Source organism: Malaclemys terrapin, chromosome 15, assembly GCF_027887155.1.
Source record: "Malaclemys terrapin pileata isolate rMalTer1 chromosome 15, rMalTer1.hap1, whole genome shotgun sequence".
Taxonomy (NCBI): domain Eukaryota; kingdom Metazoa; phylum Chordata; order Testudines; family Emydidae; genus Malaclemys; species Malaclemys terrapin.
Genome location: NC_071519.1, coordinates 9,599,200 through 9,625,703, shown reverse-complemented (window position 1 = coordinate 9,625,703; position 26,504 = coordinate 9,599,200). Strand labels below are relative to the sequence as shown.

Sequence of the window (26,504 nt, the reverse complement as noted above, 5' to 3'; positions counted from 1 at the left end):
TAAACGTTACCACTTCGACATGTTTAAATCCACAGCCCCACAGAACTTGCAAGGAAGAGTTTCAAAAGAGCTGGCCGAGGAGCTCGCTGGGGGTTAATGCTGATTGTCAGCAGATCGTGCAGCAGAGGGGAAGTTCCAGGAGAAAGCAAATGCTGTGCCAGTTTTTACAAAGGATAAAACAGGATGAGCTAGATAGTTAGAGGCCTGTCAGTCTGACATCAATCCCAGACACGATAATGGAGCAGCTGATTTAAAAATGTCTAACTCTGGCAGTATTTGACAACCCTGCCCCTGCAGTGTGACCCCCCTCCAGCCTGTACCCAGCTCTGGGGTGGGGTCAGTGTCTGAGCATCCTGACTCATGAGCCCCACGCAGGGGCGGGGAAGTGCAAGAATCTCACAGAATTGATGACAAATGGCCACTGATCGTTTGTAATTCATAAGTAAAGTCCTCATGGGACTAAACGCCCGTTGCATGCAGCGTGTTTCCCACCCGCTTGGAATGTGCTGGCCAGGGAGAGCAGCGTTCCCAGGGGATCTCCACCAGAGGATCAGAACTTTTCCCCTCGGGGCAGTTGTCTCCTCCCCTGCCCATGACAGCTGGATTTTCACCCCCTCCCCGAAGCTGACCCCACTTACGGGGGAAGCATTTATACGGGTCACTACAACGTTTCTTTGCTAGGGAAACCAGAAAATCCCAAAATCTAGTGACAAAATCACTATGTTGGCAGCACTGCGAGTGTTTAACGGTCCCACTTCTTCCTACCTGGTTTTCTTTTTATTTATATGGCAACAGAACCTTTTCCCTGGTTTGAATTTCCTTTGTAACGTCTAACTCTGCTCGGCTTTGGGCCATTCTCAGTGCATCAGCTTGTCACTGACAGAGGGGTTTGTGATGCCGCTGGCCCTGGAGGAGACACCGGTGTCAGGGGGAACCACGTACCCGTAGAGGGAGTAACTTCCCTTGCGGCTCTTGCACCGCTTCTTGTCCATCTTCTTCTCGGCCTTGGTCCCTGTCTTGGGGCTGGGCGCAGACCTGGCGGGTTCAGGCATCTCGCCGTGACGCAGAAACAAGAACGGAGGCAAGGGAGCTGGGCCAGCTGTGTTTATAGCGCCCCACGGCAAACGAGGGAATGGGGCTCCTGCATTGCTAGTGGCTGACAGCAAGCAGCAGGCCAAGGCCGCGTCTCTCTTCCCGGACTTGGCTGCAGTTCCCAGTGGGCTGCGCGCACCAGCTGTGCTGCGAGGGATTCTCTGCTGAGTATCCAACGGCTGAAATCTTCCAGCAGTGGGAATCAAACGCTTTTACTGGCGACTCCTTTCACAGCACAAGCCTCGGAGTGCGACCCCCCCCAATAAATTAAACACTTTTTAATATATGTAACACCAATATAAATGCTGGAGGCAAGCGGGGTTTGGAGGGAGGTTGACAGCTCGTGACCCCCCATGTAATGACCTCACGACCCCCAGTTTGAGAACCCTTGATCTACAGCAATGGCATTAGCTGTCCATCGCCCCCCCAACTCTGCCCCCTCAGCCGTCCCCTCCGATTCACTCTCTTCCTCACCTCCCCGTCTCCCCCGGGGCTTTCAGACATTCTTGGCCCATGCGTGGGAGTTCCACACACCGTTCCCCAGGTCTGCTGGGGGGCGCAGGCCCACCCTCTCCTCTGGGCTCCAGCCCCCAGACCCATTAACCAGCAAGCAGGGGCTGCTTAGACAGTCGCTCCCCCCTCACAGGGGCCACCACTAAACCCCCCAACCTCCTCCTGCCCTGTTCCTCCTGGACCATCCTTACCCCCAGTCCCCCGGCTCAATTTCCTCACTGACCCCCTCCCCAGGCTCTCTCCAAACCTGCCTTCCCCCCCAACACCCCCGGCTCAATTCACCCACTGACCACCTCACACCCCTGCTTTTGTTCCTCCTCAAGTCTGTCCCCAGTGGCCAGGAAGGGGAACTGCAGACAGATCTCCACGCCGGGTCTGGCTGGCCCTGTAGGGGTCAGGGCTAAGGACCTTCTGGGAACAGTGTGGACCTGCCGCCTCATGTGACCCCGCCCCCCGTGCAACCTCTCTCTCACAAACCCCGCCCCCTCCAGCCATGACCTCACCCCACACTCTGACCTTGCATGCCCGGTGCATATGAAGTCACACTGCGGGACGGGGGCGTTTTTACGAGGGCACCGTCCAGCCCCCCTAGCATGATCTCATAAACACGGTGAGTATGGGGTCACGGTGGAGGGGGTGGGGTGACATGCTCCCCCCATCAGACACCGGATAACACCAGGGTGGGTTTAGTGCCGGTCCTGGCCCGGGGACAAACCTTTGGATCTGAGATCCGGCTGGCGCCCGGGTCTCCGCAGTCAGGACTCCCCCTCGGGGTGGCGCAGGCACCACTCGCAGGCGTTCTGGAACATGCGCAGCCAGGGTGAGACCTCCATGGTGCGGCGCCAGGCGGGCGGCATCCAGGCCCACTGCCAGGGCAGGACACAGCGCTCGGGGTGGGGCATCATGGCCAAGTGGCGCCCGTCGGGCGAGCAGAGTCCGGCGATGCCCAACGGGGAGCCGTTGGGGTTCAGGGGGTACTCCTGGGTGGGCTGGCCCTGGTCATCCACGTAGCGCAGCGGGGCCAATCCCCCTGACGTTACTGCAGCCTCCACCTCGGGGGAGCGGAACCGCATCCGACCTGGGGCAGGGGAAAAGAGGGGGTGAGACGGGCAGAGCCCCCCGCAGGACACCCTCCAGAACAGGCCACTGCCTCCATACCCCGCTATGGCCTCGGGAGTGTGAAACCGCATGTGAGCTGGGGCAGGGCATGGACGGGGAGGCAGGTAAAGCCCCCCACATTCTCTCACTGTCGAGATGGCCAGCACTGCAAGGCAGGGCGTGGGGAGCCCAGTTGCTTGCCTGGTACAGCAACGGGGGTTCTCCCAGTTGGGCGGACCCCAGCGTGCCCCACTCAAGTTGGGCAGGCCCTTCACGAGCTGAGACGGGGGATTTTCCTTAGCTGTGTCCAGCGTCTGGCCCTTCTCCTGCACCGAACTGAGGCGAGCACAGAGCTGCTTGGCAAACACCCTCTGGGGGAAGGACCCATGGCGGCGGGGGAGGACAGTGGGTGGGGGAAGACACTCTGGGATCGTCCTCTCCAAGAGCTCCAGCTACTGTACAAGGCAGGGAACCAGACTCCAACAGACACACCCCGGAGCGAAGCTACCATGGCAGCCCAGGGGCGGGTCAAGCAGGCAGGACGTAGCCTGAAATTCACTGCAAGTCTCTGCGAGGAGCTCGCTTCCCCTCGCCTACATCTCGTTCTCTGCAGAGGGGACACTAAGGCTCGTCAGACATCCAGAGAGTGGAGCGCTCTGGTGGCACATGGCTTTGGCTAGAAGGCAGGCATGATGAAGCTGGAATATTTGGCAATCTTTTGGAAGCCAATGTGTGCTTCAGTTTCCCCTCTATGCTGCAATGTGACCCAGTGGGGTAGGAAAGGGCTGTTTCCTCTCAGGGCCGGCTGAGGGACCTCGTTGGGGGTGTCGCCAAGCTGTAGGGGGGCCTTCGCCCCTCTATCAATGGAACATCTGAGAAGACAAAGGCAAATACAACGGCCCGGACAGCGAAACCAAGCAACCAGCGACCCAGAGGGAGATGAACACTCCTTCACCTCTCCTTGGAGAGGCTAGACAGCATTTTCCCAGCTGGAGATCAAAGGATGGGACAGGTCGGGGGAGGAGAGAAGAGTTGGGGGCTGAAAGGAGTCGGGGCTCTCGGCTGGACCCAGACAGAGAGACAGACAGTGCTTGAACCCAGGGGTTCCCCACAGCATGGCTGGGCTCCGGAGTCACCCGGATGGACGAAGCTTTAACTACCCGGAGGGCTGCATTGCTGTGAGCCAGCTGGCTAACAAACCCGCTGTGTGAGCGTCACTGCAAACCCATGCACAAGTCTCCCTCGGGTCTGCCTCGGTGGGACTCACTGACTGGAGCTCAGGGGGGCAAGCGGGGGGGGGGGGGGGTGAGGGGGACTAAAGGCCCACGGGTCCAGCCTAAGCAGGTGGAGAAGGGGCCTGGCTTGCCCTAGGGGGTCTGGCACACTGACAGGGGCCTCCTGGAGACCGCTCCAAAGATGGGGCCATAGCACCGACCCTGCAGATCCCCGACACCAGGTGATGGATGACCTGGTTCAGGTGGACGTCCAAGAGCATCCTAGGAGAAGTTTAGGGAAGCTGTATCCCTGCGGAGATGGTCCATACAGACACCTGGGGAATGCCGATGGGTCAGATCCACCTTGGCTGCGTGGGATCCATGAGGATCACTATTGTTTTCTCGAATCTTCCCCAAGACTCGTGGTGAGAGGGACGGGGAACACAGTCATCAGAGGCTCTGAGTGTGCGACTAGAAATGCGTCCCTGCTGAAGTGCCCGTCTTGGGCTGCTGGGAGCAGGTCAGGTATTTCTGCTTCACAGAGAAGGTCCCACGAGCTCGGTGACAGACGCTCCAAACCGCCGAGTGACGGGGCTCCCATTCAGGGTCTCTGGAGAAGCATCTGCCGAGGCTCTGCCAGGGGGAGCTGCACCCCGGAAGGGGCACCACCGAGATGGGGACACGGGGGCGACTGCACCCGTTCTAGAGAGCGACAGCGTCTCTGCACAGCAGGGACGTTGTTAGTGTCAGGTTGTCCAGCGTGACGGGAAGGTGAAGGCTCCAGGCTGGCGGCAGGCAGTGTTTCCCAGCCTCATGCACCGCACACGGGTCTAATCATTCCCAGATCAGAGCTTTTAGAGACATGTCCAGTCATCACCTCGAGAGCAACACGCACAGGGCCATGGCTCGACGGAGAAACACACTCGACGTGAGGGGAAAGTGTGGGGGGGGAAAGACCAGGGCAAGGACCCCTCCCACCATATTAGGGAAGGACCCCTCAGCCACTCCTCTGGGGTGGGGCACAGAGGCTGGTTCTACAGGGACCCCTCGCCCAGCGCTGAGATGCAGCTGCCTCTGGGGTGGGGCACGGGGCTGTGTATACAGGGGTGGAGCGAGCAGCCCCCCAGCCCTAGCAGAGCTGTCACCTTCTCCATGCGCCACCCAGATTCCCAGGGTGGAGCCAGCCATGCCCTGCAGCATCACTGCCGGGCTCTCCTCGATGGTGAGCGCCACGAACCGCGACTCGAACCGGCCTGAATCATTGGGGGTCAGCAGCACCCCGGGACAGACAGCCCCACCTGTGGACAGACAGACCGAGTGAGCCCTGTCCTAGAAACACGCCCCATCCGATACCCCCAGACACTGCCCCTAACCCAACCACACCTGCCCTCCAAATCTCCCCCACAGACACCCTGACACCTCCCCAATCCCTCCAGCCCACCGACAGGCCCCTCCCCCCAGCCCCACTCACCCCTGGGGTCGCTCTGGGGGCTCTCGCCCCCCACCCAGCCCAGCAGCGCCATCAGCTGGCAGCCGTTGCAGATGCCCAGGCTGAACGTGTTCCTTCGCCGGCGAAACGCCTCAAACTGGGCCTGTGCCCGTGGGTTGAAAGTCACCGAAGCTGCCCAGCCTGGAGACAGAGGGACACCGGGGGTCAGACACCTGGGGGGATGGGGCCCGGGGCCTTTCCCTTCTAGGGGCCACTGGCTCCCATCCGGCCCCCGAGGGGGAGTGCCTGGCTCAGGGGGGTGGGGAATGGGGCACAGCCATGTCCCCTCTAGGGGGCACCGGCTCCCATCTGGCCCCTGGGCAGACACTGGCTGGCTCAGGGGGGCGGAGAATGGGGCTCGGAGCCTGTCCCCTCTAGGGGGCACCGGCTTCCAACCGGGCCCAGGGCGGGGACTGGGTGGCTTGCGGAGGTGAAAGGGGGAGGGGAAAACGCCTGCTCAGGGGAGATGAGGGGGGAACTGGCTAGCTCACGGGGTGGGGGGGGGACGCTGGCTCAGGTACAGGGGTCTCACCTTTGGCAGACCCCAGGACGTCCGCGTAGCTGAAGCCCCCCACAAAGACCAGGCCGCGAAACGACTCCAGAGTCACCTCTCCTGTGAGCAGGTCCTGCATGGTCACGTCCCAGGCCTGGGGAGAGAGGGGAGTGGGGGCTAGTGGTTAGAGCGGGGTGTGTGTGTGGGGGGAGGACTCCAGGGTTCAGGGTGGGGGGGGTCTCACCTGGAACCCCGCCATAACGAAAGCTGCCACCATCTCGCGGTCCCCGTTGCTGCCCTCCTCGCGCAGGATGGCCACGCGCGGGCCTGGCTGGGCTGGGGGCAAAGGTGGGGTTAGAGACCAGGGCCTGGCTGGGCTCGGGGCACCCCCACTGGGGCAGAGAGCCCCGACCCCCACCCCGGGACCTGGGGATGTCCCCTCCCACACCTCCCTCCCGCCAGGGGCCCCGGCCCTCACCCATCTGGCACTGCAGCGGGGGCTTGACCTCCGGGTCATAGGTCAGGGTGAAGGTGGGGCCCTGGCGTCGCGCCAGCCCCCTCTCCTCCTGCTCCACGCAGTGAGGCGATGCTTGCAGCCGCTCCAGCTGGAAACTCGTGGCCTCCCAGAGGGCACGCAGCTCACCCACGGGCCGCGCCAGCTCCTCCTGCCCGTTCACCCGCAGCCGCACCTGGGGGGCACACAGGGGCGTCAGCTGGGGGGACAGTGGCACTCCAGCCCCTCACTCCCGACCCGCAGCTCCCTGGGCTCCCCCCAGCTCTGCCGGTGCCCCTCACTCCCAACCCACAGCCCCCTGGGCTCCCCCCAGCTCTGCCGGTGCCACTCACTCCCAACCCACAGCCTCCTGTTCTCCCAGCCCCGGGCTCCCCCAGCTCTGGGGTACCCCTCACTCCCGACCCACAGCCCCACTCACCAGGGACTGGGGGCCCAGGGGGCCCGTGTGCCCGATGGGCAGGCACCGCACTCCAGCCTCCTCGTACCGTCTGCAGACGTCTCCTGCTACAGCGCTGGGCACCTCCAGCACCAGGCCCAGCTCTTCGGCAAACAGCACCTCTAGGGCTGGGGGGGGAGGGGAGTCAGCTGGAGGGGGGGGGAGAACTGGGGGATCTAAGTGGGGGGGGCTCGTGTGAGGTGGTCAATGAGATTGGCCCTGTGGGGGAGGGGTCCAGGCTCTCACCACTGGGCTCTGGGAGGGCTCAGGGTAGGGGTTTGAGGAGGGGTTATGGGATAGGGTCCCCCATTTCCTGTTGGGCTGCGGGGTTCAGGGTGGGGATTTGGGGAGGGGGTTTGCAGTGCGGTTTTCCATTCTCCGCCGGGCTGGGGGTTTCAGGACGGGGCTTCAGGACGGGGTCCCGCATTTACCACCAGGTTGTGGGGTTCGGGGCAGGGCCCCCCACTCACCACTGGCCCCGGGTGCAACCAGCTCGGCCTGCAGCCCACAGTTCCCGGCGAAGGCCATCTCCAGCAGGCAGGTCACCAGCCCCCCGTCGCTCACGTCATGCCCAGCGCTCACCACCGACTCTGGCGGGGGGAGGGGACAGCACCGGGTGGGACAGGTCCCCCCAACCCCCCATCTCCCCCCCAGCCCCGACGGGCACCCATGCCAGCTTCACTCCACCCCCCAGCCCGTCCCCTCAGACCCTAGGGGGGCCCACACCCAGCTCCCCCTCCAGCCCCAGGGGCACCCCCCAACACACACAGCCCCAGAGCAGGGCCCATCCCCCCCAGCAGGGGGCGGCAGGGTCAGACGGACGGACGGACACACACCTTGCAGCAATTGCTGGGTGAGGCGGAAGCAGGCTGCCAGGGTGTCCGCGTTCTCCAGGTCTGGGCAGCAATCCCCCAGCTGGGAGTAGCACTGCGCCAGGGCACTGCCCCCCAGCCGGTGCCGGTCTGGGCACAGCTCCACGTACAGTAGGGCCCCTGCAGGGCAAGAGAGATGGGGTCAGAGCCGGACACCAGGGTCCCCCGAGCCAGCCAGTCCCTGGACTGTGGCACATCAGAGCCAGCGCCCCCTAGAGGGGAAAGACCCTGTGCCTCAATCCCCACCTCTCTGAGCCAGCCAGCCCCCCGCCCTGAGACCGGATGGGAGTCAGCACCCCCTAGAGGGGAAAGGCCCCATATCCCATTCCCCGCCCCCCTGATTCAACCAGCCCCCCGCCCCTCACCTTTGCCATCGGGGCACTTGAGGTCGGGTGTGACGGTGGCCGTGATGTCCGGACACACGGCATAGGCGGAGACGACCAATGTCCCTGTGGGGAGAAGGGATGGGGTCAGTGGGGAGTCCAGCTAGCTTGGGGGGGGGGCGGGGGAAGGAGACAGTCTGGGGGGCCAGGATAGCTTGGAAGGGCAGGACTCGGGGCTCCCGGGGGCAAGAGAGCCAGGACACCTGCAGGGGATGAATCGGGGCCCTTTGGGGGGTGGATGTGGGAGTGAAGACTGGCTGCAGTGGGGTCAGAGGGCGCATGGAGCAGTAGCTTTGGGGATGGACATGAGGCGGCCCTCGTGCGCACACCCCTCTAACAGAGAAGGTTTATGGGAGATGAGGCATCTGGTGGTGTGCCTCAGTTTCCCCATGGACAGATGCCTGGCCTGCTGACCGTGGAGAGGTTACGTGGCTGCCATGGGGCATGGTCCGAGGGAGGGTGGAGGTCTGTCGGAGGGGGACCTGGGGACACAGGGGGCTGGAGACAGAGGTGCGAGGGGGCCCACAGAGATTGGAGTGGGGGGCTGCTGGGGCAGGGCGAAGGGGCAGAGCCCACCCCCACACTCACCAGGCGCCATGACGATGTCCGTGCCCACGCGGGCCGCCATGCTGAGCGAGTCCTTGCCCCCGTCCACGGCCACCCCCAGCTGGGCCATGATATTGCACATGGCCCCACAGGCGTCCACCAGAGCCGCACCCTCGCCCGCCTGCTTGGCCGCCCACATCCAGTTCCCGCTGCACTTCACGTCCTGAGGGGACTGGGGGGTCAGCCACGGAGCCCCATAAACCCCCATGCCCCCCACCTCCTGCACTGCCCCATAGCGCCCCCCCCCCGCACTGCCCCACAGCCCCAGCTCTATGGGCCCCCACAACCAATGCCTGCTGCACTTCACGTCCTGAGGGTGTCAGCCATTGGGCCCCCATACAGCCCCTGCCCCCTCCCCCCCCACCCCACACTGCCCCATGGCTGTCCCACAGCCTCCACAATCAGTGCCCACCGCATTTCACATCCTGGGGGTCGAAAAGGGTCAGCCATGGTCCCCCGACAGCTTGACAACCACCCCACTGCACCACAACCCCCCGAGTTCCTGCTGCACGTCACGTCCCAGAGCGGGAGGGGGGAGAGACTCAGCCACATGAGCTCACAACCCCATGCCACCCCACATCCAGATCCAGTTGCACTTCGTATCCTGGGAATAAAGTGGGGTGAGACATGGGACCCCCATACAGCCCCATGACACCCCTCCCCCTCCAATACCCACTGCACTTCATGTCCTGGGGGGGAAGGGGTGCAGAGGAGGATTAGAAATGTCAGACACAGACCAGCCCCTCCCCAAGTAGACCTCCCCAGCACCCCAACCTCCCCCCCACGGCCCACAGGGCAACTCACCCGCAGGTCGGTGACGCGGGTGAAGACCAGGTTGGTGAGCGCCTCGCCCACGGCCAGCCGGGCCCCCGCGCCCGGGTCGATCAGTCCCTTGAGCGGCTGCTCCCCGAGGGCCGTGGCTGCCCCCACCGTCTCGAAGGGGGACAGAGCCACCACGGCCACGTCGGCCAGGGGTGTGTGCAGGGGCCCCACGCACTGCTGCTGGGCCACCAGCCCCGTCACCGACCGGTCCACCTGCCACAGGGACACGGCTCAGGGCGGCAGGACCCCTCTGGGGTGGGGAGCAGAGAGCTGGGGCCGGGGGTCGTGGGGCATTAACCCCCCACGGGACGACGACCGAGACATGGGGTCAGGGTGCAGGATGTGACGTAGTGGGGATTCTCCCTTATGTTGTATGTGAGCCTCACTGTTTTGCATGAACACTGTGTGTGCCTCAGTTTCCCTGTGTTGCACCAGTGTCTAGGTGGTGGGAATCAGTGCATGTGACTTGTCTGGGGGCTGCTCCAGCTGCCTGCAGGGATGCTGTGGCCGCCCCTTCGCAACCTGAGCCCCGGAGGGGGATGCGACCAGGTGACTCTTGCCGGAGGAGGAGCAACGGGCCGGGCAGGGGCCCGGCAGCTGGAAGGAGTCGGTCTGGCTGGCTTGGGGCGCAGGGGTAAGGCAGAGCCCTGGCTCTGGGCTCCCCTCCCCCAAGATGGAGTCACGTCTGGCTGCGGAGTTGGGGGACAGGACGCTCTGGCTGCCCCAGGACCCCGCCCGGGCGGGAAGCGCACGGTGGGGCAGGGGAGGCTGAATGCTCCGAGGTCAGACCCAGGAATGTGGAAGCTTCTTGCCCTGGAGACAGTCTGCTCCGAGAGAGGAGGCTCCCCAGAGTCCTGCCTGGCTTTGTGGGGAGCAGTTCCAGAGCATCGCCCGGGGACTCGGTGCACTTTCCCCTTCGGGAGGGCAGAGACACAGGATCAGGTGTGGGGATGCTGCTACCCAGGGGGCAGAGATAAGTGGCAGGGGGCACGAGGCACTAACCCTCTGATGGGGGTGGGTAGAGACACAGGGTCAGGAGCTCACTTGGGCCACACCCTCGGGGGGCAGGGGTGGGGGCTGGTACCTTATTGGTCAGGTAGCGTTTGCTGGCCACGGCCGGCAGCCGCAGGACCCGCTCCAGGGCGTCCTCCACACTCAGCCCAGGGGGCAGGCACAGGCGGCGGAGGGCTGGGCTGTGGCGGGACAAGACAAATTCCTGGAGAAAAGATGGGAAATCCATGAGTTAAACCAGCAGGGGGCGCTGTGGGGATCGGGGGGGGGCACCATCTATGGGGGGAGCTCCTGGCTACTCCAACCCTGACCTTTCCCAGCAGGGGGCGTCACGGTGGGCTGGGTGGGGGCATTGTCTGTGGGGGGAGCTCCTGGCTACTCCAGCCCTGGCCTCTCCCAGCAGAGGGTGCCGTGGGGGGGCAGGCTGGGGGGATCTGTGGGTGTGACCCCAGGGCTCCCCCGTACCTTTTGTGGCATCTTGCCCAGCACCCCCTCCAGCTGCAGGTCGACCGGCATCTTCTTCCCACTGGGCTTCACCCGCGCCATGTCCGTCACTGGGGCCTCCAGGTCGTCCACCAGCACAATCTGAGGGGGGGGGAGGTAACCCATGGGAGGGGGGGGTCAGTGACGAGTCACAGCCCCCCATCCTATGCCCCGGTGCGCTGGGGGTGTGGAGGGCCAGGAAGCTTAGCGGTTAGCGCCCCACCTCCAGCCCCGTAGGGATGCCTGCTTCCTGCCCCCAGGCGGGGAGTTCGGGCTTCGCCCAAGGGGCTGGAGTGAGGGGCTGGGGCACAGCTGGGGCAGAGCCTGGCCTCAGGCCTACAACTAGCTGGGTAGTCACCGGGCTCGGGCTGGAGCCTGGCTCTGGGACCCTCCCCCCAGTCTGAGCCCCATGGCTATGCTGCAATTCTGGGGCCCGCATCAGAGCCAGCTGCCCTGGTCAGCAGCGCCGTGGGGCCCCTCTTGCAGGGGGCCGGCCCCCCAAGTATCCAGACGTGCAGGGCCATGCCGGAACCACGGGTTCTCCGGCGGGGGAGGGGGGAAGGTGCTGCCTGGGGGTGCTCCCACCCCACTGCCAGCCCCCTCTCACCCCAACCAGCCTGTGTCCACCCCCTCCTCTGCCCCACTGAGATCCCATCCTGTGGCACCCCCTTCTCCCCACCTCCCGGCCCCATCTCTGCTAACAGCATCCCCGTCCCATAGGGTTACCATACGTCCTCTTTTTCCCGGACATGTCCGGCTTTTCGGCAGTCAAACCCCCGTCCGGGGGGAATTGCCTAAAAGCCGAACATGTCCGGGAAAATGGCGGCTCTGCTCCTCCCCGACTCTTCGGCTCTGTTAAAGAGCCGGGCTGCCTGAACGCTACCGGCTTCGGGCAGCCCCGTGCCTCCAGACCCTGCGCCGCCAGAGCCCGGGAGGGGAAGTGCCCGGATGGGGGCGCAGGGTCTGGAAGCAGGGGGGCTGGCCGAAGCCGGTAGCGCTCGGGCAGCCCGGCTCTTAAACAGAGCCTAAGAGGAGCAGAGCCTCCAGCTGCGGGGGCTCTGCTCCTCTTCGGCTCTGTGTAACTTATACAGTGTAAGTTACGCAGAGCCGCCGGAGCCCTGGAGGGGAAGTGCCCGGCTGGGGGCACAGGGTCCGGAGGCATAGGGGCTGCCCAAAGCCCAAGCGCTACCGGCTTCACGGTTTGCTGGGCAGCCTCCAGACCCTGCGCCCCCGGCTGGGCGCTTCCCCTCCCGGGCTCCAGCTGCGCTGGGGAAGCGCCGGCTGGGGGCGCAGGGTCTGGGGGCTGCCCGGCAAACCCTGAAGCGGGTAGCACTGGGGCAGCCCTTTCCCCCTGGCTGGGAGTGGGAGGGAGGAGGCGGCGGAGTTAGGGTGGGGAAGGGGCGGAGTTGGGGCAGGGCTAGGGGTGGGGAAATGGGCGGGGCCATGGCCCGTGGAGGGTCCTCTTTTTTTATTTATTAGATATGGTAACCCTACCGTCCCATCCTTTGTGCTACACCAACCCCCTCTCCACAGAGCCCCCCAGTGTCCCCCCCAGTCCCAGCCAACCCCACCCTGGCACCGCTCCACAGAGCCAGCCCCCGCACGCCAACTCCACCCCCGGCTCAAACCCCGCATGCACCAAACCCCAGTGACCCAGGCCCCCCCCATTAGTCCTACCCACTGAGCCCTGATGCCGTCCCCCCCATGAACCCCCCTGGGCTCGGCCTCCCCCCACAAACCCCATCAGGCCCAGCCAGAACCGACACCCCTCCAGTAGCCCATGTGCCCTGTCTGCCCATGCGAGCCCTGCCCCCCTGGGGCCCAGCCCACCCTTCCCCACAAAAGTCCTGGCCCCACCTCCTCCAGGGCCCTAACCCCCACCCACCAGTGCCAGCCCAGGCCCCACCTTCCCCCCACACTCCTGGACCCAGGCCTCCCCCCCTCCCCCCCATGAATCCCAATTATCTCCCAGGCCCAGCCATTTCCCTCCCCCTCCCCCCCCCCGACGCCCCACACAAGTCCTGGACCTAGGCCCATCTCCCTGCAATGGAGTAGGGAGCATTAACCTGGAAATGGGGCATGGGGGTTTAACTGTCTTCTGCTAAGACGGGGCGTGGTTTCATTTCCCGGGGTGCTGCACCAGTACTAGACGGGGGTGGGAAATAAGAGGGGGACTTCACTGAGGGATGAGACTTGAGGGCCCCGAGGTAAAGGCTGGCGGCCGCCCTGTGTAACCTGCGCCCAGGAGGGTGCTGGGGCCGGTGACACCTTCTGTCCAGGGAACTGGACAAAGGCTGGAGGAGGGGCCGGGGGGTGGCTGGGGGAGGCAGCAGGAAGGGGTGTGAGTTTGGAGCTGGCTGGGAAGACAGGGGGGCACCCCCAACCCCCAAGAGGGACCTGACGGGGATCCTGCGTCTGTACCTACAAGCTCTGTGTTGGACTGGGCTCCTGTCGGCTAATAAACCTTCTGTGTCACTGCCTGGCTGAGAGTCACAATCGCAGGAAGTGGGTGCAGGGCCCTGACTCCCCCACACTCGGTGACACTCCCACACACCAGTCCCCCCTCAGCTGCCTGTCCCTAGGCTCAAGCCATCATCGCATGCAGCTCCCGGCTGCCCACCCCTAGCCCTGTGCCCCCAGCCCCGACCCATCCCCCCCACACCGGCGCCCGTACCCGTCCGTCCCCGGTGATGGTGCCCACGACGTCCACGGGGCAGCGTTCACGCTGGCCCAGGCGCTGCAGCAGCGCGACGTCGGTGGGGCGCAGCAGGAGGGCGTTGGACTCCTGGTACTCGGCCCCCCAGATCTCCAGCACGCTCAGCGTGGGGTCCCCCAGCTGGGGGGTACATGGGTGTCAGTGAGGGGGGAGGGGAGGAGGTTGGATCACACACCCAGAAGGGGCTGGAGGGGGAGGGATGTGGGGGGTCCCACATAATCAGGAGCGACGGACAGGGTGGGGACAGGGGCTGGGAGCAGCCATACATTGAGGTTGGGGGCTGGGGGGAAATCGGGGTCCCACACACCCAGGAGCCGCTGGCTGGGGGCAGGGAGTGTCCCTGCTTGGCAGCCCCACACCGGAGCTCTGCTGGGGCAGGGCTGCAGCCAGCCCCATGGGGGTGAGTCCCCACAGCTCCCCAGAACCGAACACTGGGGATGGGGGCAACAGCTGGGCCCAGCCTCTGAGAGGGGAGAGTCCTGGTAGATTGCGGGGGGGTTGCAGCCCCACCCCTAGTATGGAGTGGTGGAGCCATGGGGTCATGCCCAGCTACGCTGAAACTGGGACAGGCCCACACCCCTGGGAGCAGCTGGTATGATGGGGCAGGCTGGGGGGACAGGGGTCCCCACACCTTGGGAGAAGCTGACATGGGGAGGCAGAGGGGCAGGGGGTCCCCACACACCTGAGAACAGCTGGCGTGGGGGGCAGGGGGTCCCCACAACCCTGGGAGTCACGGGCATGGGGGGCAGGTGGTCCCCACACCCCTGGGAGCAGCTGGCATGGGAGTCAGGGGGTCCCCACACACCTGGAAGCGGCTGGCGTAGATCACGGCCCCGGCTGGGTCACTCAGCTCCTTCAGCACGTTCCCTGGAGGGCGGGGCAGGAAGAGTCACCCACTGCTGGGGCACCGGCCTCTCCACTATGCCCCACCCAGGCCCTGATCCCCCACCCACCACTCCTGGCCCTGCCCCCCCCTCACCATTGCCCCCGGCCCCCTGGTCGTGGAGGCTGCAGATGGGGTTGGCCTTCCCTCTCTCCACGCAGCCCCGCAGCACCCGGTTCATCTTCTGCTCCATCTCGGGGTCCCCCCGCTGCACCGCCCCGAAATCCAGCTCGCTGGCGTTGTCCCCCTGCACCTGGTGGGAGATGGGGGGAGGTCACCCGACACAAACCTTCTGATACAGCCCCAACCCCCCCAGCCTAATCCTCCCAGCAGCACCCCCAAATCCAGCTTGCCGGTGTTGTCCCCCTGCTTCTGGGGGGGGGACAGGGCTCATCCCAACACAGCCCCAATGCCCCCCATTGCTCCCTGCTCTCAGGCTGGGGGGAGCATGTGGGGGCACTGCCCAGGCAGCGCTGGGCACACAGGACTTTGGGCCTCATTGGGAAGTGAATTGGGGGCATCCTGGGGGTCACATAGGGATGAGGCCGGGCAGGCTCCACTACAGACATGGGGGCGAGGGCTGCGTGGGCCCCACTGTTGATGGGGGGTATGTAGCAGGGTGGGGATAACACAGGGCCAGGGCTAAGGGGGGCAGGCCCCACTGTGGGAGGGGGCCAAGTGGGCCACACTATATCTGGGGGCGGGGGAGGGGAAAGGTGGGTAACTTGGGGTCAGGGCTGAATGGGAGCAGTGATGGGGCGAGATGTCCCTGGGGGGGGGGTAAGAGTACAGGCAGCGGGTGGGGGTGGGGCATTGCCCAGGGCTCTGCTGATCCCCCCCCGCCCCCCAGCGCCCACAGGGAAACCCTCTGTCCCTGCCCCCCCCAGGGCCCCTCCACACTCACCTGGATGGAGGAGGCTGAGCTCCCCCCGACTCCGATCCGGTACACGAGGCCCCCCACTTTCACCACCAGCATTCCTGGAGGGAGAGTGAACAGTAAGACCCCACAAAACCTACCCCAGCCCCATGGCGGGGCACTGCCTCTCCCTCGCCCCCCCTCGCAAAGGGGGGGGGGGGAGACCTGGGGCCAGATGGCTGCTCCCAGTCAACATGGGGTGTGGGGGAGGCAGGACAGAGCAGATCTTAGGCTGGGGGGGAACTGCAGTATGGGGGGTGGGGAAGGCAGAGGGGTTTACTGGGTAGTGGCTTGGGTGGGGGAGGGGTGCTTTGCAGGCAGGGGGAGGGTTTGGGGGGTACTCACCAGGCTTGGGGGGCTCCTTGCGCATGTGAATGTCCTCCATGGTGCCGATCCCCCCGCTGAACATGATGGGCTTGATCCATTCGCGGCGCTGCCCGTTGGGGAGCTGCTGGCCGAAGGAACGGGCGAACCCTGCCCGAGACGGAGGGTTAGAGCAGAGACACCCCCGCAGCCAATCACTCTGCCCCTCCCCACTGGGCACCACGGCCCTTTAGTGCTTGGCATTTCCCCTGCCCAGGTTCTTATATACCACCACCACCCTGCTCCACCCCAGAGCTAGGCGCATCCCCTTCCTGTGCTCCCCAACCCCTGCCCCGGAGCCAGGCACATCCCCAACCAGCAGAGGACAGACTAGAGCCCACAGCCTCCTGGTCACCCCAGAAGGGCAGGGGAGGGCCAGGCAGGTCCCCTTCTGAGGGGGGAGCAAGAGGGCAGCTGATGGGGTGACTCAGGAGCACACCCCTGTGAAGATACGGCTCAGCCCCCACCTGCCAGGATGGGTCCCCCCAACCCCCCAGAACGGCCCCTCCAACACTCACCAGCCAGGACAGGTTCCCCAAACTTATTGCCGTAGTCAGAGGCGCCATCGCTGGCCCTGATGGCCACCTGCAGGGGGTGGGCGTAGTTCTGGGGGTAGGGCAATGCCGGGTCCTCCCAGGGCAGAGGGTAGCCTGGGGGCAGGGAGAGACGGTCAGGGGGTGCCAACCTGGATGCCGGGGGCCCCAACCCCAAGGGGTGTAAAAGGCAGCCGGACGGCTCAGGTGGTGGTGGGCTGGCCAGGAAGGACGGGTTCTGAACCTGCGCTAAGCCGGGCACTGGACGAGCCGCAGCGCCCTGGGACCAGGACCAGAGCAGGAGCCCAGCAGGCAGCGCCGCGGAGACACAGCTGGTGGGAAGGAGAGAATAACCCAGAGAAGACCCTGCCTCCCAACCACAGGGTTAAAAGGAGGAGATTGATCTGTTTGCTCTGCAAGATACCTGCTGTGGCAGAGCCATGCAGGGTCCCGGGCACGCTCTGGTGTAGCCCTTGGGGGGCAGGGCTGGCACAGGGGAGGGCGGCTAGGGAGGCTGGCTGGGGGCAGGGGGGGCGGAAGGCAGGATAAGGGAGGTGACGAGCTCTGCAGCCTGAAATCGCCGCGTTTGTGCCAAGGAAAGGGGGCAGGGGGCGAACAGATAGAAGGGCTGAGCCAGCTCCAGGAGGCATTTCCTACAGACAAACACCGGGCAAGAGAAGTCGGGGCTGTAAAGACGAGGTCAAGGGGGGTCCAAGGGTGGGGAGTGGAGGGTCCCAGGCCCATGGCCAGGTGGAGGAGGGGCTCAGGGCTGGAGGGAGAGTGTCCTGGGGCCTGCTCCCAGGGGCAGGAGGGCCCCCGTGACCTGGGGGGGCGCTGCAGTCGGGGGAGATGGGGGGCCGGAGGAAGGGGAGGGGCCGGTGGTGGAGGGGGGCTGCGGCTGGGGGGAAGTGGGGCCCCCCTGCTCTCACCAGGGATGTGCAGGTTTCCGAAGCTGTACCCAGCCGTGCCGGCGATGACGTGGGCCCCACGTCCCGTGCACTGCACGTCCCGGATCCGCCCGCCTGTTCCCGTTGTGGCGCCGCTGAATGGGGCCACCCCTGGGGAGGAGACGGGGTGAGAGCCAGCAGACACCCCTCCTAGGTATCCCCAAAACACACACCCCAGAGTGCCATGCGCATGGGGGAGCAGGAAAAGCGTGTGGCATCCACCCCTCCACAGCCCATAACCCCATGCACTGCCATCCCCCACACATCCACCCCACAGCCACACTACCTCCCCCACAGACCCCTGCCCCACAGACATCCCCTCACATTCACTCTCCCCACCCCGGATTTCCCCCAATGTCCCCCCTGCAGACTGCCACACAGCCCCCTGGCCACACCCCCATCCCACCCCATGGATAGAACCCCCCGTACATAGATATTCCCCTGCACACACAGCCCCCTACCCCCGCACTGACCCGTGGGGAAGTTGTGGGTCTCTGCAGTGAAGATGACATGCCGGATCGACGTTCTCTTCTCGAAGCGGCTGGGGCGGGACGGGTCGCGGGGCCACAGGGAACACACGGCCCTGCCCCGGATGGCACTGAGGGGAGAGAACCAGCCACGGCCATCAGCCATGGAGCCCCACAACCATCCCTGCTCCATGGGGGTGGGGGGGGAGAGCATCCCAGCCGTGGCCCCCAGCCACAGAGCCCCACCCCATCCTTAGCCCAGAGGAAGTGAGAGTTTGAATCCAACCCCGGCCGTCAGCTCGAGCCCCATTCCCAGCCCCAAGGATGGGGGTCCCAGGCAGGCACCTGCTGTTGTCTGAGAACTTGATGACGTTGTTGGGGTTGCTGCTCTCCTGGGTCCGCATGATGGACTGGAACAGCGACTCCCCGATCTCCTTCCCATCCACCAGGAGGCGCCCTTTGAAGAACCAGTGTCGGCTGTGCTCACTGGGGGGCAGGGATGGGGGTGAGACATGCACACGGGGGGGGGGGGGTGCTTTCCCTCTAGACGGGTGTGGCTCCCATCCGGCCCCAGAGCAGGGACTGGCTGACTGAGGGGGAACCAGGGAATGGGACATAGGGCCTGTCCCATATAGGGGCCGCCAGCTCTCATCTGGCCCCAGGGCAGGGACTGGCTGGCTCAGGGGTGCTGGGAATGAGACATGGGGCCTGTCCTGTATGAGGGGGCACCAGCTCCCATCTGGCCCCTGGCTCAGAGGGGAGGTGAATGGGACATGAGTCCTTTCCGCTCTAGGGGGCGTTGGCTCCGATCCAGCCGAAGGGCAGGGACTGGCTGGCTCAGGGGACTGGGAATGGGACACGGGGCCTGTCGGCTCCCATCCGGCCCCAGGGCAGGGACTGGGTGGCTCAGGAGGGTGGGAAATGGGGCAGGGGCCTCCCCCGTCTAGGGGGTGCCGGCTCCCATCCGGGCCCAGGGCAGGGACTCGGGGCCGGTACCTGTTGGACTGGGCCAGGTCGAAGCACTCCACGCTGGTCGGGTTGCGCCCGAATCTCTTGAAGAGATCAGTGTAGAAATCCAGGTCCCAGGAGTCGAAGGCCAGGCCTGTGGGAAAAGGGGGTTAGGGTGGAAGGGGGGGCACACACCTTTGACCCCCAGCACTCTCCATGGTGGGCAGAAACCCCCCCACAGGACATCGGGGGGCCTGAACCCGGGCTGCCTGGGACATTGGGTCAGCCACAGCTCTCACCCCACCCCAGTAATTCACCTTGCAGAGCCCCAGCTTCAACCCCGGGGTGCCCATCTCACCCCCCAACCCCAACTCCTGCAGTGTGCTCAGCCACTCCCCCCCTCCCACCATACCCAGCTCCCCATGCCCAGCCCATCCCCCCGCCCCCCCCGACTCCCATGATACCCAACCTCCCGTATTAGTCCTGGTACTCAGTGCCCAGACCCTCCCCACATACGCAGGTTCTTCCCCGCCCCAGATCTCCCTGCCCCCATACCCAGCTCCTGGCTGGCTCTCTCCAGCGCAGTGCGGCCCCCCGCCAGCACATCCACATCCCAGGTGGGGGCAGGGCGGGCGGCCACAGCGAAACTGCGGATTGGCTCCTTGAAGCTCTGCTCTGTCATCCGGTCACTGAGCACCGCCACCAGGGCGTCCTCCTCGGGGGGCGTGGGGCGCTGGGCACACTGCCAGGGAGGGGACAGGGGTGAGAACAGGGAGCAGCGGCCCCTCCCTCAGGGTGAGAAAGGAGACCCATCACCTGCCCCCCCTTAAGACCAGGAAGGGGAGACAGACAGACCAAGCCACCCCCTCCCCAGCTCACCCACCTGGAGATCTGGGCATTGGGGAGGGGGGGCAGCAAGTGGCCCAGGAACTCCCTCCCACCACAGAGCTCCATTAACCCCACAATGCTGGAACCCTCCACCCACTCCGAGTGCTGTGTGCCCCCCCCCATCCTCCAGGTGTCGTCCACCCTGTTCCCAGGGGTCCCACATGCCCCCTCACCTGCAGCAGGTAGCGGTGGGAGCGCTCGACACGGTCAATGCAGCCCAGCCCCGCGGCCCGGCACACGGACACCACGTTGGTGGAGAACGCCGTGGAGAAGTTCAGCCTGCGCCAGGAAAGGGGTAACAGTCCCGGGAGTGACAGGCCCAGCCCCACAGCTGCCCCTCCACTCCACAGCACCCTCTCCTAAGCCTTCCACCTCGCTCCCTGCAGCACAGCGCCCCCTAGCACCTCACTGGGGCCAGCCCTGTCTGCCAGGGGAGAGCACCCCCTACTGAGCCCCTGTCCCGCTCCCTGCCCCACAGCGCCCCCTAGCACCTCACTGGGGCCAGCCCTGTCTGCCAGGAGAGAGCGCCCCCTACTGAGCCCCTGTCCCGCTCCTGGCCCCACAGCGCCCCCTAGCACCTCACTGGGGCCAGCCCTGTCTGCTGGGGAGAGCACCCCCTGCTGAGCCCCTGGCCTGCTCCCTGCAGCACAGCACCCCCTATTCAACTCCCCCCCACCCCCAAGGCACGGAGCCCCCTGCTGAGCCCTGGGACGCACCGTGGCCCGATCTCTATCAGCAGGTCGGTGGGCGCTGGGCGCAGGAAGGACTCTGTGGCAACGTCTCCGGATTCCAAGGGGCAGCCGAAGAGCCAGTGCAGCAGCTGGGTCTCCTGGGGGTTGGGGGGCGACGCGCCTGCAGGGGAGGAATGGAGCTGTGTTACCCAGCAGGCAGTGGGGCTGAGGGGAGCCCCCATGGGATCTGATGTCCACTCCCAGCCTCATAAGAACGGCCAGACTGGGTCAGCCCAATGGTGCTTCTAGCCCAGTGTCCGGTCTCTGACACCAGCCGGTGCCAGATGCTTCAGAGGGAAGGAACAGAACAGGGCGATGGTCGAGTGACCCAGCCTGTCGTCCAGTCCTAGCGTCTGGCAGTCACAGGCTAGGGGACTTGTGACCCTGACCACCTTGACTAACAGCCATTGATGGGCTAATTCCTTGTTGAACCCAGTTCTACTTTTGGCCTTCACAACACCCCAGCAGAGTTCCAGGGTTTGACTGGGTGTTGGGGGAAGAAATACTTCCTTTGGTTGGTTTTAAACATGCTGCCTGTTCATTTCATTGGGTGATCCCTGGTTCTTGTGTTATGTGAACGGGTAAATACTTCTCTAATCAGCTTCTCCACACCAGTCATGAGTTCATAACCCTTTCTTTTCCAAGATGAACAGTCCCCGTCCTTTTAATCTTTCCTCACATTGATGCTGTTTCATAGCCTTCATCATTGGTGTTGCTCTTCTCTGTACCTTTTCCAATTCTAATTTTTTATTTTTTTTTTTAAGATGGGGCAACCAGAACTGCCTGCAATATTCAAGGTGTGGGCGTACCATGGATTAATATAGAGGCAATATGATATTTTCTGTCCTATTATCTATCCCTTTCCTAGCGGTTCTTAACGTTCTGTTCGCTTTTTGACTGCCACCGCACGTTGAGTGGATGTTTTCCGATAACTATTCACAGTGACTCCAAGATCTCTTTCGCGAGTGGTAACAGCTAATTTAGACTCATCATTTTGTGTGCATAGTTGGGATGATGTTTTCCAATGTGCATTACTTTGCATTTATCAACACTGAAATTCACCTGCCATTTTGATGCTCAGTCACCCAGTTTAGGCCTCGCTGGAGCCCTGGGCTTGACTAACAGTGTGACCCAAAGGCTGTGAACCAGAGGAGGACGGGCCTTGGCAAAATAACAACACACGAGGTACTGGCTATCCAAGAAAGCACACACCTGACCCAAGAGGATGGTGCAAGAACACACAGAGTTCTCAAGTAGCTTCTAAGATAAGGAGGGACTGACAGTAGAATGGATAAGAATGGTGTGACATTGCATTCCATATGCTTCATAAAAATATGTTTATAAGTGTGAATATGATCTAACTGGAATATGCTTTATGCAAAAGGTCTCTTGTAAGGTATCATTACAAACCTTATAATCTACTGAGTGTGGTCAATCTGTTTGTACGCATGTATCACTCTTGTATCCAAAATGAGAAATATGAAATATAACTGTGAGGTCTTATTGTAGTTATGCAAAGTGTGGGCCATTAATGGCAGTTAAGAATCTTAATGGCTTCCGTTGACTCGGACAATTGGTTGTGAATTGCTGTTTACTTGCAAGCCTTCTGTATACCTGGGTGCCAGCCAGTGGGTAATGAAGTCTCACAGGACATGTGAACATGTCACCTGATACTGGAATCCATCTTAAACTTGGTGCTTTTCCATTTGGAAGGAGGGGTGGGAACCCCCTTGTGCCAAAGCTATACAAGGGGATGGAAGAGAACAAAGGGGGTGCCAGTCATGTGGAATCCCCTGCTCTTCACCTAAGATGCCTGCTGGAACTAACAAGGGGTATAGGGCCGGGGGCTGGCTTAGGGGGCAGGGGGTGACCGCCCCCCCAGCACTCACCGGCAGTGTGGCTGGGGCCGGGTCGCTGCACTTCCTACCGCTGGTGAGTGCAGGCCCGGCCCTGTGGCTGTCTTCACGGGAGTGGGGGCATGGCTGGGGCGAAGCAGGGGCGGGGCGGAGTAGACTAGGGGCTTAGGGGAAGGGGTGGAGTGGGGGCGCGGCTGGGCTGAAGCAGGGGCAGGACGAGGCGGGGCTGAGCAGGGCAGGGGCTTTGGGGAAGGGGTGGAGAAGGGTGGGAAGAGGCGGAGTTGGGACTGGAGCAGTACACAGCTGCACAGGGCACCAGGAAATGTGGTGACCTATGCAGCTGTGGACTTTGCGTATGCGTAGGGATGGCTCTGTATTGGGCCCAGACTAGGAAGGAGTCTAGTCTGAGAAAGAAGCTGATTGGACCATCTCTAAGAGTGAGATTTACCTGTATTCAGTTTCTTAATGTATTAGGCTTAGACTTCCGTATTTTGTTTCGTTTTGCTTGATAATTTATTTTGTTCTGTCTGTCTATTACTTGAAACCACTTAAATCCTACTTTTTATACTTAATAAAATCACTTTTGTTTATTAATTAACCCAGAGTAGGTGATTAATACCTGGAGGAGCATCTCTCTCTATCAGCGGTATAGAGGGCGGACAATATATGAGTTTACCCTGTATAAGCTTTATACAGAGTAAAATGGATGTATTTGGGGTTTAGACCCCATTGGGAACTAGGTGTCTGGGTGCTGGAGATAAGTGACCTGCTGAGCAGTTTTTGGTTAGAGTCTGCAGCTTTGGGGGTATGGACCAGACCTGGGTCTGTGTTGCAGCAGGCTTGTGTGTCTGATTCAATAGGGCAGGGCTCTGGAGTCCCAAGCTGGTAGGGAAAACGGGCTCAGAGGAAAATTCAGCACATCCGGTGACAGTCCCAAGGGGGGGGCTCTGTGACCGAACCCATCACAAATGATTTGTTCAAAGCAGCAGGTACAAGGAGAAGGGTGGTAACTAATAACATCTGGAGCGTAATACCTAACTGGTTTGTATCAAAGTCACAGGAACAGCGTCTGCGTCCAGCCGAGGGGACAGCATCCTGACTGAGCTGGTACAATTGTCGCGGGCATACCTGTGTTAGTGCACCGGTCACCACAGAGCCAGGGCACTAGTACGGGGCTTCATCAACAATAAACCTACCTGAGCTCCTTCGGCACTGAACCGAGCCTGTGGTCTTTCTCGTAAGTGAAGTGGGGAGGGGGTGGGGGGAATGTGGGGTGAGATGCCCCCCAGATTGCTCAATCACATGATGTGTTTGGGCTCCCTCCCTGTGGAGCAGCTGAGCCACGAGCTTCCCCAGGCAGGGAGAGGCAGCGGAACAGCTGGGAGCTGCACCGAGAGGCTGCTGCTTCCCGGGAGAGGGAGGCTGCTGGCAGCGGGGGGGTGGGGGAGGGGTGTTGAGCTGTTTGGGGCAGCTGCACTGGTTGTCTCTAGTGTCTCTTATGACTAACACCGAGCGCTGCTGAATTAACATGCTGCACAGTCTGCTACTGCAGCTGACATCGGGGTTCCAAGAATAGCCGCAACGGCAGCTCTACCAACTTTCCACACCCAGTTCAGTGAGATCCCTTTGTCACTCCTCGCACTCAGCTCTGGGCTCGACTATTTTGAATAATTTTGTATCGTCTGCACATCTTGCCACCTCCTGAATTACCCTTTTTCCAGATCATTTACGAATATGTTGAACAGAACTGGTCCCAATACAGACCCTTGGGGGGCACCACGATTTACCTCTCTCCAGTCTGAAAACTGACCCTTTATTCGTACCCTATTTCCTCTCTCCACTTATTGAGCCATGAGACGATCCCATGACTTATCCCGTGACTGCCTGCTTTGCTTGGTGAGGGCCCTTGTCAAAAGCTTTCTGAAAGTCCAAACACAATCTTCGCTGGATCCCCCGTGTCCGTGTTGGCCGACATTCTCAAAGAATTCTAATCGATGGGATGATTTCCCTGTTCAACCCATGTTGACTCTTCCCCAGCAAATTGTGTTCATCTCGCTCTGATCATTCTGTTCTTTACTAGAGTTTCCACCAATTTGCCTGGTACTGAAGTTAGGTTTACCAGCCTGTACTTGCCGGTATCACCTCAGGAGCCTTTTTTAAAAATCAGCATCCCATTAGCTCCCCTCCAGTCATCTGGTACAGAGACTAATTAAAGCAATAAATTACATGCCGCAGTTAGTAGTTGTGCAATCTTATATCTGAGTTCCTTCAAAACTTTTGGGTGATACCGGCTGGTCCTGGTGACTTATTACTGTTAAATTTATCAAAAACCTCCTCAGCTGATACCTCATCCAGGGACAGTTCCTCAGATCTGTCACCTAGGAAAGAATGGCTCAGGTGTGGGAATCTCTCACATCCTCTGAAGTCAAGACCAATGCAAAGAATTCATTTAGCTTCTCCGCAACGGCCTCATCCTCTGAGTGCTCCCATACCACCTCCAGCAGCCACCGATTGTTTCGTAGGCTTCCTGCTTCCGATGTACTTCCTTTTTTTTTTTTTGCTGTTAGTTTGTGTCTTTTGCTCATTGTTCTTCAAATTCTTTTTTGGCCTGAGGCCTCTCTGATTATACCTTTACACGTGACATGCCAGATTTATTCACCTATTTCCCTCCGGAAGATTTGACTTTCAGTTTTTAAAGGATGCCTTTTTGCCTCTAACCACTTCTTTGACTTTGTTGTTTAGCCACTGTGACACTTTTTTGGTCCCCTAACTATGTTTTTTAATTTAGGGACATACATTTAATTTGAGCCTCTATTGCGATGTCTTTAACATTTCCATGCAGCTTTGCAGGCATGTCACGTTTGGGACGGCACCTTCCCATTTCCTTGTCACTATTAGCCAGGCTGGGCAGGGAGGCTGCCCCATGCTCTGGGGGTCCCTAAACCCGTGAGTGCCAGAAGATGGGACTGGCCGAGGCAGGATGGATGATTCAATCGTCGCGCTGCTCTGTTCACTGCCCGCTGTCGGCAGACCGGACGCTGGGCTGGACGGACCTTTGTTCTGACCTAGTCTGGCCGCTCTTCAGACTTGCCCCACCCGGACTAGCTGCTTCAAGAAACCTTGTTGTCGTCCGTCCCCCCCCCGGCACCCTGCTCCGGCCATGTGCCTCCCCCGCCCAGCCCTAGGCAGGGCCCCCCATACCTGTCCAGCTGACGTTGTAGCACAGCTCCCTGTGCAGGGCGCAGACGCCCCCCAGCACCGCCTGGGCCGAGCGCAGCAGGGAGACAAGGACGCTCTCCGCCCCGGGGCGCTGGTAGTAGTGCAGCACCGCCATGGTTGGGCCCTGTGGTGAGGAACAGGGTCAGCGCAGAGCCACACAGCGCCCCACACCCCCCCCCCACAGTGCCCCCCAGCACCCCCATAGACTAACCACAGCGCCCCCATACACCCCGCACAGCACCCTTACACAGCCACACAGTGCCCCTCCACTGCGCCCCCCGTAGACCACCCACAGCGCCCCCCACACTAACCACAGCCCACACACACCCACAGCAACCCCATACACTAACTACAGCTCCCCCATACACCCCCCACTGCACCCCTACACAGCCACACAGCACCCCCACCCCCCCACTGCGCCCCCATACACCCCCCACAGCACCCCTACACAGCCACACAGCACCCCCACCCCCCCACTGCGCCCCCATACACCCCCCACAGCACCCCTACACAGCCACACAGCACCCCCACCCCCCCACTGCACCCCCATACACTAACTACAGCGCCCCCATACACCCCCCACAGCACCCCTACACAGCCACACAGCGCCCCCACTCCCCCCCGTGTCCCCCACTGCACCCCCACAGCGCCCACTTGCACCTTCACAGCGCCCCCCATACACCCCTATTCCCCCTCCACAGCCACACAGTACCCACTGCACCCCCACACGCCCCCCCAGCGCCCGCCCATCCCGGCCGTGTCTCAACGCCGCCCCGCTGCTATGGGGCAGGGGCGGGGCAGGGTCCCCACGGGCCAGGCCCCAGGGGACGGGGGGGGGGGGCAGCAGCGCGTCAGAGTCTCCCCGAGAGCCCGCCGCACGGCTCCAACCGCCACTAACGGGTCGAAACCGCTTCGCGCGCGGAGCGGCCCCGCCCGGCCTCTGCGGGCGCCGCTCCTACGTCATCACTGCGGTGCGGTTCGGCCAGGTAAGAGCGCTCCCCGCCGCCATGT

The 26,504-nt window shown here is 62.6% G+C and overlaps 1 protein-coding gene across 3 annotated transcripts; it reads right to left on the bottom strand.

Moving 5' to 3' along the window:
* Positions 1-1,089: 1,089 nt before the first annotated feature.
* On the bottom strand, positions 1,090-26,504 carry LOC128822967 (phosphoribosylformylglycinamidine synthase-like). Of its 3 annotated transcripts, none has more exons than XM_054004883.1 (29): positions 26,392-26,504; positions 25,476-25,617; positions 20,404-20,539; positions 19,861-19,966; positions 19,355-19,541; positions 18,848-18,953; positions 18,197-18,337; positions 17,858-17,982; positions 17,367-17,495; positions 16,423-16,554; positions 15,887-16,015; positions 15,530-15,603; positions 14,722-14,878; positions 14,548-14,609; positions 13,701-13,862; positions 11,009-11,128; positions 10,617-10,748; positions 9,515-9,745; positions 8,693-8,873; positions 8,087-8,170; positions 7,686-7,841; positions 7,320-7,439; positions 6,832-6,977; positions 6,378-6,588; positions 6,144-6,235; positions 5,939-6,053; positions 5,389-5,547; positions 5,063-5,215; positions 1,090-2,683 (listed from the first exon to the last, which is right to left on the bottom strand). In XM_054004883.1, the coding sequence occupies exons 2-29, from the start codon at positions 25,606-25,608 to the stop codon at positions 2,361-2,363; spliced, it is 4,002 nt and encodes a 1,333-aa protein (XP_053860858.1). In that variant the 5' UTR covers positions 25,609-25,617; positions 26,392-26,504; the 3' UTR covers positions 1,090-2,360. The 3 variants fall into 3 exon arrangements, with proteins under 3 accessions (XP_053860858.1, XP_053860859.1, XP_053860860.1); XM_054004884.1 differs by having other exon boundaries at positions 26,453-26,483; XM_054004885.1 differs by lacking the exons at positions 19,861-19,966; positions 20,404-20,539; positions 25,476-25,617; positions 26,392-26,504 and having other exon boundaries at positions 18,197-18,308; positions 19,355-19,506.

Bases quoted from the DNA above. Each gene is read 5' to 3' on its own strand.
- LOC128822967 (XM_054004883.1), bottom strand. From the start codon at position 25,608: ATGGCGGTGCTGCACTACTACCAGCGCCCCGGGGCGGAGAGCGTCCTT. The intron at 19,967-20,403 runs GTGCGTCCCAGG...TTCCTGGCGCAG, and splicing joins CTGATAGAGATCGGGCCACG to GCTGAACTTCTCCACGGCGT. The intron at 13,863-14,547 runs GTGTGTGGGGAC...TGTACCCCCCAG, and splicing joins TCTACGCCAGCCGCTTCCAG to CTGGGGGACCCCACGCTGAG.